This window comes from Salmo trutta, unplaced genomic scaffold, assembly GCF_901001165.1.
Source record: "Salmo trutta unplaced genomic scaffold, fSalTru1.1, whole genome shotgun sequence".
NCBI classification, from domain to species: Eukaryota; Metazoa; Chordata; class Actinopteri; order Salmoniformes; family Salmonidae; genus Salmo; species Salmo trutta.
In genome coordinates, this window is record NW_021822554.1 from 217,864 (window position 1) to 228,327 (window position 10,464).

The following is a 10,464-nucleotide window of genomic DNA, read 5'->3' on the forward strand; positions in this document are numbered from 1 at the left end:
GATAGGAGAGGACAGGACAATTACACAGGATAGGACAGTTAGACATGATAGGAGAGGAGAGGACAGTTAGATAGGAGAGGACAGTTAGACATGATAGGAGAGGACAATTACACAGGATAGGACAGGATAGGACAATTACACAGGATAGGACAGTTAGACATGATAGGAGAGGACATGACAATTACACAGGATAGGACAGTTTGACATGATACGAGAGGAGAGGACAGTTAGACATGATAGGACAGTTAGACATGATAGGAGAGGAGAGGACAGTTAGACATGATAGGACAGTTAGACATGATAGGAGAGGAGAGGACAGTTAGACATGATAGGAGAGGACAGGACAGTTACACAGGATAGGACAGTTAGACAGGATAGGACAGTTAGACATGGTAGGACAGTTAGACATGGTAGGACAGGACAGGACAGTTACACAGGATAGGACAGTTAGACATGATAGGACAGGAGAGGACAGTTAGACAGGATAGGACAGTTAGACATGGTAGGACAGTTAGACATGATAGGACAGGACAGGACAGTTACACAGGATAGGACAGTTAGACATGATAGGAGAGGATAGGACAGTTAGACAGGATAGGACAGTTAGACATGATAGGACAGGACAGGACAATTACACAGGATAGGACAGGATAGGACAGTTACACAGGAGAGGACAGTTAGACATGATAGGAGAGGAGAGGACAGTTACCCAGTATGAAGTGGAATAATTTAAATGAGGAAATGCATGAATGTGTTTTTCCTACATCATCTGTGGTCAGGAGCAGATACAACAGGTCTGGTGGCATCTGGTGACACCGTTCTATCTATGGACGTATTGAGGAACTGTGTGTGACACTGAAGTGGCTGTTTGCTAATGACTGCCATTGATTCCGTTAACTCTAGTCATGAACCAAACCACAACCCTTGCGTGTGTGTGTGTGGTGAAATAACCCTCCCTATGTGTACGTCTGTTTATACAAGAACACACCCTGTGTGTGTGAATCAGCGGTTGAGATTGTGCAGCATTATATCCTGTCCCCAAGCACATGATCTGTAGTGACGCCTCATACGGACTGCTGTCGTCACTCCCTCCTCATCTCTCCCTCCCTCCCTCCCTCTCTCCCTCCCTCTCTCCCTCTCTCCCTCCCTCCCTCCCTCCCTCCCTCCCTCTGGGTTATAAGGTGTAGTGAACATTGAGCTCACTCAGAAACACAGCGAGTACGTCTCTCACACACTTGACGAGAGACAACACATCAAGTGTTTATCAGAAGTTCAGCCACATTTACTGACCGTTCTTTCTCAAGCCTGTCAGTCAGACATACAAGGAAACAAGAGACTATAATGATGGAAACTATGGGTGAGCATGACTGTGGTATCTCTATTAAACTCTTACATTAGCAGGTTGATATTGGTCGTTGTAATGGGAAAGGCTCTCGCACTTCTGAGGTGACTTGTTGCAGATGCCTGGGAATGATCTGGCAGTAAATTGAAAGGAAAAACCAGTACACTGCGCTTGCAAGTATCACTGGTGTTTATTGAACTTATGGAGCTACTGGTTGTTGTAAGGTAATGGATGAATTCTCCTTCATATTGTTGTGTGTATCCTAGTGTTTGGGTAGAATGGGTAGTGTGATGTTGTGGTCTCATCCTTGTTTGGTTGAGGGGGGAGACGTTGGGGGAGGGGTGCCGGTGTTCTGTTTCACCCAATAAGGTCAGACTTTGCTAGGGCCCCTAGTGGGACAACACAACGTCCTTTATGTTGGTTAGGAAGCACACAGTTGTCTGTCTTGGTCACTGTTAAGGTGAAACAAGGGACTAGTATGCTAGTGACATCTCTCTGTATGTAAGCTCTGTTGTCTTTCTGTAATGAGTCTTCAGAGCTGCAACTCATTCATTTTTAGATGGAGGGAATTCATTCAGAACGAGGTGCAGTAGTGATTCAGATGTGTTTAGATAAGGAGTCAGAGATAAGGGATCCTGTTGGAAAATATCCATATGATGCATGTGGTTCATTTGTCAGCGACCAACACACACACTGAAAATGTAGACGGACGTGTAGTATTTGTTTAAGAGATAAAGCCTACCTTTATCCCATCACTGTGTCTGACCTGGTTACCATAGCTCTGGTTTACACCATGCACCTGGTCATCACACCCTGGGAAACAGCCATGTCCTGGTTACCATAGCTCTGGTTTAGACCATGCACCTGGTCATCACACCCTGGGAAACAGCCATGACCTGGTTACCATAGCTCTGGTTTAGACCATGCACCTGGTCATCACACCCTGGGAAACAGCCATGACCTGGTTACCATAGCTCTGGTTTACACCATGCACCTGGTCATCACACCCTGGGAAACAGCCATGTCCTGGTTACCATAGCTCTGGTTTAGACCATGCACCTGGTCATCACACCCTGGGAAACAGCCATGTCCTGGTTACCATAGCTCTGGTTTAGACCATGCACCTGGTCATCACACCCTGGGAAACAGCCATGTCCTGGTTACCATAGCTCTGGTTTAGACCATGCACCTGGTCATCACACCCTGGGAAACAGCCATGTCCTGGTTACCATAGCTCTGGTTTAGACCATGCACCTGGTCATCACACCCTGGGAAACAGCCATGTCCTGGTTACCATAGCTCTGGTTTACACCATGCACCTGGTCATCACACCCTGGGAAACAGCCATGTCCTGGTTACCACAGCTCTGGTTTAGACCATGCACCTGGTCATCACACCCTGGGAAACAGCCATGTCCTGGTTACCATAGCTCTGGTTTAGACCATGCACCTGGTCATCACACCCTGGGAAACAGCCATGTCCTGGTTACCATAGCTCTGGTTTACACCATGCACCTGGTCATCACACCCTGGGAAACAGCCATGTCCTGGTTACCACAGCTCTGGTTTACACCATGCACCTGGTCATCACACCCTGGGAAACAGCCATGTCCTGGTTACCATAGCTCTGGTTTAGACCATGCACCTGGTCATCACACCCTGGGAAACAGCCATGACCTGGTTACCATAGCTCTGGTTTAGACCATGCACCTGGTCATCACACCCTGGGAAACAGCCATGTCCTGGTTACCATAGCTCTGGTTTAGACCATGCACCTGGTCATCACACCCTGGGAAACAGCCATGTCCTGGTTACCACAGCTCTGGTTTAGACCATGCACCTGGTCATCACACCCTGGGAAACAGCCATGTCCTGGTCTCAGTGGTGGGTCCTCTGGACATATGGGCCAGTATGACATCGTCAGGGCATATGGGCCAGTATGACATCGTCCGGGCATATGGGCCAGTATGACATCGTCAGGGCATATGGGCCAGTATGACATCGTCAGGGCATATGGGCCAGTATGACATCGTCAGGGCATATGGGCCAGTATGACATCGTCAGGGCATATGGGCCAGTATGACATCGTCAGGGCATATGGGCCAGTATGACATCGTCAGGGCATATGGGCCAGTATGACATCGTCAGGGCATATGGGCCAGTATGACATCGTCAGGGCATATGGGCCAGTATGACATCGTCAGGGCATATGGGCCAGTATGACATCGTCAGAAATCAGGAGTTTGCAACAGAACAAACAGCAGGTAATTAAACTGCTGAACACTGACTGTTTCTGGATGGCCATTGGTCTTGTCACAGAGATGGAGTTTTAGTGGTAATGTCAACAAAAGGTCTTCTTGTTTGTTGCTTAGTAACCTACCTAATAGTTTTATGTTTTGATTTACTCATACATTATTCTTTTTTTATTTAACTTTATTTAACTAGGCAAGTCAGTTAAGAACAAACCCTGGCCAAACCCTCCCCTAAGCCGGACAACGCTGAGCCAATTGTGCGCCGCCCTATGGGACTCACGAGCGGTTGTGATACAGCCTGGGATCAAACCAGGGTCTGTAGTGACGCCTCTAGCACTGAGATGAGGAGCCTAAACACCGGTTAGGATCAGCTAACCCTTCCCCTTTTATATGGGCTGATTCACCATTCATAGATACTCAGGAGTTTCCATTAACCACAGATCCAGGATCAGATCACCCTTCCCCTGACATAACCCTTTACCTTCATGAGGTTAATAACCATACTGACCCTAGATCAGTATTGAGGTAGAGAGATACTGTCAGGGGACTAGATGAGGCTAATCCAGTTCAACTGAAGGCCATCAGAGGTTAAACTAGAATTTAGAAACAATGAAGACTAGACAGAGCTGACAGCTGGGAGAGGTAGTCCTACTATAAACTGAGCCTTACTGGTTAATGTGAGAGCTGGGAGATGTAGTCCTACTATAAACTGAGCCTGACTGGTTAATGTGAGAGCTGGGAGATGTAGTCCTACTAGAAACTGAGCCTGACTGGTTAATGTGAGAGCTGGGAGATGTAGTCCTACTAGAAACTGAGCCTGACTGGTTAATGTGAGAGCTGGGAGATGTAGTCCTACTAGAAACTGAGCCTGACTGGTTCATGTGAGAGCTGGGAGATGTAGTCCTACTAGAAACTGAGCCTGACTGGTTCATGTGAGAGCTGGGAGATGTAGTCCTACTAGAAACTGAGCCTGACTGGTTCATGTGAGAGCTGGGAGATGTAGTCCTACTAGAAACTGAGCCTGACTGGTTCATGTGTCCAGAGAGGGCAAAGAGAGGAACACAGCCAGCTGACACTGACATGTTTATCTCCCAGCACACTGCTGTCCACGCGCACACACACACACACACACACACAGTCACTACAAACTGGGCTGTAGGGTCACTGGTGCATGTGACTAGTTGAGAGAGAGGAACTGACACACTGAAAGCAGAGAAATAAATACTACACACACATTATATATATATTGACCGACTGAAAGTGGAGAGAGAGAGACGGAGCCAAAAGAACACACACACACTTTGGAGGAAGGAAACATACACTGACTGGCTGAAACCAGAGATCACACACACTCCCTCCCTCAAAGCACACAGAGCTACTGTTGTTGTCCAAGGACAAGGTAAGGCTCATCAACCAGCTTTGGCAGTCAGAACCAGCTAACAAGCAGTCTTTCTGTATCCGCACATGAACTGAACCACACACACACACAATTTGCCTTGCAAAAACACACACCGTCCGATAGTCCACCCATAGATGTCCTATTCAGATAGAAAACTATGAAAAACACGTTTTCTAGGGCAAAAAAAGAACACATTTGAGGTAGAAAACAAAAAGGCCTAGGTTGTCAATATGTTGTGTTCCAAGTCAAGTGACTAGTCAATAGGTGACCTTTACCTTCACCTGGCAACAACCCCAATCTCACCTTTGAACTTACTCCTGATTGACCATGGGGATTAGGTTAGTGTGTTTTGGTTGGTCGGATCCTCCCTGAATTGAGAGAGAAGATAAATGTCACCCTTAAGCACAGATCTAGGATCAGCTTCCCCAAATCCTTAACCATAAAGGGCTGGAGGGAAAACTGACCTAAGATCAGTGTGCAGGGAAAAGTGTCAGCTGGTGTTGCTACAGCAGTAGACATGGATCAGTACAACACTAGGCCCTGTTACAGTGTGAGGAACCAGGCACGTGGGGAGTGAGGCCCAGGGTTAGCAGGACTTCTCCCTAGAGACTGACACCTATTTCTGGGATGGAATCAACCTTGGGGTACCCTTGTTGGCCCTTTGTGTGGTTATGTTGTGGGGATCACTGAGAGTTGTGGTTAAAATAGTTTGGAACTTGGTATTGGACTAAAGTGTCCTGTAAAATATCATATGATCATGTTATTGTTGTAACACCAATGTTTTCTATCTCCCTACACCCTCTCTCTCTCTCCAGTCTGTCCAATGGGCAGTGGTGCCAGTAGACTCTACAGCTCCCTGGCCCAGACCCTAGTCAACAACAGCACCACTACCACCCCGCTGGCCCATCACCAGGACCCCCAGCAGCCCTCCCAGGGGTGTCACTCTCCCCCGGAGCACCCCGCGGAGCCCCTGGAGCTGCTGAGGGAGTGTGAGGAGGCTCTACAGGACAGGCCTCCTCGCCTCCTCAGAGCCTTCATCTGCCCCGGGGAGGGAGAGGTGGACAGGGAGGAAGTGGACAACAGTGCCACCCAGAGGACCATCAGGGTTATGCAGTGGAACATACTGGCTCAAGGTAAATGTTCTTTTTATTGAAGCCTTTCTTTAGCAAAAATAATCATGAACGTTTCATCTAATTCAGGGTTATTAAGTGGTATATTATGGCTCATTTTAATTGGCATCAAGGACAGTGAGATGGATGAATAGACTGACAGATGAATTCTCTCCCTCCAGCTCTAGGTGAAGGGATGGACAGTTTCGTCAACTGTCCCCTGGAAGCACTGAACTGGGCGGAGCGTAAATACCTCATCCTAGAAGAGATCCTCACCTACCGACCTCACATCCTGTGTCTACAGGAAGTCGACCACTACTACGACACCTTCCAGCCAATCCTGGCCAGCCTGGGTTACCGCGGCAACTTCTGCCCCAAGCCCTGGTCTCCGTGTTTGGATGTGGAGGGCAACAACGGTCCGGATGGGTGTGCTCTGTTCTATGATGAAGCCCGGTTTGACTTGGTGGATAGTGTGAATGTCCGGCTGTGTGCCGTTTTAATACCCACCAACCAGGTTTGTAAAGCTATGCTAGTTTAACTGTCCTTTCTTCTTTGAAGTAATCACTGGTCTGACCGTAATATGATTACCTCAAGGAATAAAGGATTTCAACAGGATCCTATTTCATAACAGGCAAGAGAGGTCCTCCTCCTGGACAGCTACTTTGTGTAGATTGTTAGAAATACTGACTAGACTGTAACCCTTAACTGTTTTATGCAATCGTCTTCCCTACAGGTGGCGGTCGTCACGACGCTGCGTTGCAGGGTGACAGGCCGGCGGCTGTGTGTTGCCGTGACGCACCTCAAAGCCCGGAGCGGCTGGGAACGTCTCCGTAGTGCCCAGGGTTCCGACCTTCTCCGGAACCTCGCCACCCTCACCCAATCACCAGGGGGTCCTTCGGGTCCCATAGGCATCGCCCCAGACACCCCTCTCCTTGTCTGCGGGGACTTCAACGCTGTGCCTTCCGAGGACGTCTACCAACGTTTCGCCTCGTCACCGTTGATCCTTGACTCGGCCTATAAGCGGTTAAGCCGGGACGGGCTTTCAGAACCGGCCTACACCACGTGGAAGATCCGACCGACTGGAGAATGTTGTACCACATTGGATTATATCTGGTACTCTAGAGAAGCTTTCCGTGTGGACGCCGTGTTGGAGATGCCTACAGAGGAACAGATTGGCCCTAACAGGCTTCCGTCGTACAACTACCCCTCCGATCACCTCTCGCTGGTGTGTGACTTCAGCTTTAAAAAGGATCATATGGACACTTGATTGACAATTCAAAGGATGGAGTGGCAGAACGAGGGATGGAAGGATGGAGTGGCAGAAGGAGGGATGGAGGGAACAGAACGAGGGATGGAACAGAAGCGCCACTATCCCTCCGAGTCCGAACCCATCTCTGGGGTGATGATGACTGGAGAACAGGAGGGAAAGAGGGAGGAGACTACCCTCTGGTGTGAGCTTACTTTTCAGAAGTCATGTTTTCATTGACTAAAACACTCTGAATGAAGGAGAGACCAAGAGGAATGGACAGACTGCTGAAACTAGGCTCTATGGTGCCTGTCTACAGTAGAGGTGCTGTTGTTGTACCTCTTGACACTGATGACTGCACCCTACCTGCTGTTTGTACTAGTCAACTCAATGGTACTACTTGTCCTGGGCTGCTTCAATTCAGCAGGGTAATACTACAGAGCAGGATCAAGGAGTTAGCCGGCTAACTAGCCTAAATATTCTGAAGTATACAGTGCATTCGGGAAGTATTCAGACACCTTTACTTTTTCCCACATTTTGTTACATTACAGCCTTATTCTAAAATTGATTAATTTAATGTTTCCTCAATCTTCACACAATACCCCACAATAGACAAAGAAAAAACAGGTTTTTAGAAATACCTTATTCATAGCAATACTTTGCTATGGGCCTTGAAATTGAGCTCAGGTGCATCTGGTTTCCACAACTTTATTAGAGTCCACCTGTGGTAAATTACATTGATTGTACATGATTTGGAAAGGCACACACCTGTCTATATAAAGGTCCCACAGTTGACGACAATGGAATTGTCCGTAGAGCTCCGAGACAGGATTGTGTCGTGGTTCAGATCTGGGGAAGGGTATCTAAACATTTCTGCAGCATTGAAGATCCCCAAGAACACAGGCCTCCATTCTTAAATGGAAGAAGTTTGGAACCATCAAGACTCTTCCTAGAGGTGGTCGCCCGGCCAAACTGAGCAATCGGGGGAGAAGGGCCTTGGTCAGGGAGGTGACCAAGAACCCGATGGTCAATTTGACAGAGCTCCAGAGTTCCTCTGTGGCGATTGGAGAACCTTCCAGAAGGACGATCATCTCTGCAACACTCCACCAATCAGGCGTTTATGGTAGAGTGGCCAGACGGAAGCCACTCCTCAGTAAAAGGCACATGACAGCCCGCTTGGAGTTTGTCTAAAGGACTCTGACCATGATAACCAAGATTGAACTCATGGCATGAATGACACCATCCCTATGGTAAAGCATGGTGGTGGCAGCATCATGCTGTGGGGATGTTTTTCAGCAGCAGGGACTGGGAGACTAGTCAGGATGGAGTCAAAGATTAACAGAACAAAGTACAGACTGATCCTTGATGAACCTGCTCCAGAGCACACAGGACCTCAGACTGGGGCGAAAGTTCACCTTCCAACATGACAACGACCCTAAGCACACCGCCAAGACAACGCAAGAGTTGCTTCGGGACAAGTCTCTGTCCTTGAGTGGTCCAGCCAGAGCCCGGACTTGAACCTGATCGGACATCTCTGGAGAGACTTGAAAATATCTGTGCAGCGACGCTCCCCATCCAACCTGACAGAGCTTGAGAGGATCTGCACCCCTCAGAGCCTGGTTCCTCTCTAGGTTTCTTCCTAGGTTTTGGCCTTTCTAGGGAGTTTTTCCTAGCCACCGTGCTTCTACACCTGCATTGCTGTTTTAGGCTGGGTTTCTGTACAGCACTTTGAGATATCAGCTGATGTAAGAAGGGCTATATAAATACATTTGATCTGCAGAGAAGAATGGGAGAAACTCCCCAAATACAGGTGTGCCAAGCTGGTAGCATCATACCCAAGAAGACTTGAGGCTGTAATCGCTGCCAAAGGTGCTTCAACAAAGTACTGAGTTTGAATACTTAAGTAATACATTTGCAAAAATGTCTTAAAGCAAAAACAGGTTGTCATTACAGGGTATTGTGTGTAGATTGATGTAATAAAAGTAATACAGTTTAGAATAAAAATGTAACAAAATGTGGAAAAAGTAAAGGTGTCTGAATACTTTCCAAATGCACTGTATGTGGGTATCTGTCCTTTTCTGGTCGGATACTTGTACCAGGGCCATGTTCAGTACAAAAACATTATTGAACGTTGCAGATAGAAATACCACTAAATAGAGCCAAAGTGATTCCTTATTGTATATGTCAGAGATGCATGTTTGTTCTACATAGAAATATGCTATCTGAACGTTCAGCTGGGGGTGAGCGTACCACCATGGTACATTTAATTTGTAATATAAAAAGTATCTAGATGTATTTTATCCAAAGCAAACTTACAGTAGTGTGTCTATACATTGTATGGGTGGCCCCTGTGGGAAACCATGGCTCCGGCATGGTACCACATACTACCAACACAAGACTACATGCATACTGTTATTTCCAGTCCATGAGCATCAGTCCCAGGACAGTAGTTTTATATTCAAGCTGTCAGACTATGTGCAATAAAATAATCTGCCATTCTTTTCTGTGTGGTGTTCTAGACATTATAAATCACTTTCTACCTCAGTTTAAATGCCATCCAATGCCCCCTGGTGGTAAGTTGTGGAACTAGTTAACCCTCATCACCAGCAAGTGAAACGTGGATATTAACTACGACATAGTAACGTCTAGAAGTCTGATTAAATGGTACCATGCTACTAAATGTCTGTACTCCATCTACACACTGAATTACAACTAAGTACATTGCAGTCAGGCGGGTGGTGAATAGTCAACTCTGCACCAACCAGTTGAGCCATTGAAGCCAGTCTGTTGCCACCAGGGTTTAATGGAATGGAACTGTTTAAAAACAGAATCCCTGCAACCACATTGGCCGTGTTAGAGAGAGGTGATCTACACACCACCAGGAACCCTTCTCTCTGGGACCTGTTCCTAGTTACCTAGTTCTAGTCAGCTATGTTGTATTTCACTGCATGTAGGTTGGAACAGGTCCCAGAGAGAAGGTTCCTGGTGGTGTGTAGATCACCTCTCTATGACGGTTTTGATGCTCTCTAACGCGGCCCATGTCTGAGCCAACGAGCATTTACCGCAAATGCAGGAACATCATAATTTCATTAAACAAAAGACAAAACAGAAAATAGC

General features: G+C 47.2%; 1 protein-coding gene across 2 annotated transcripts in view; it reads left to right on the plus strand.

Annotated features, from left to right (window-relative positions):
* LOC115182600 (nocturnin) overlaps window positions 1-7,458 on the plus strand; it is a 31,421-nt gene extending 23,963 nt beyond the window's left edge. The window contains exons 1-4 of one of the 2 annotated variants that reach the window (XM_029744130.1): window positions 1,154-1,357; window positions 5,808-6,125; window positions 6,284-6,615; window positions 6,835-7,458. In XM_029744130.1, the coding sequence (XP_029599990.1) occupies window positions 1,342-1,357; window positions 5,808-6,125; window positions 6,284-6,615; window positions 6,835-7,368 (1,200 nt within the window). In that variant the 5' untranslated portion in view covers window positions 1,154-1,341 and the 3' untranslated portion in view covers window positions 7,369-7,458. Of the gene's footprint in view, window positions 1-1,153; window positions 1,358-5,807; window positions 6,126-6,283; window positions 6,616-6,834 lie in introns of those variants that run through there. The other variant, XM_029744131.1, reaches the window with a different exon arrangement.
* Window positions 7,459-10,464: the final 3,006 nt, after the last annotated feature.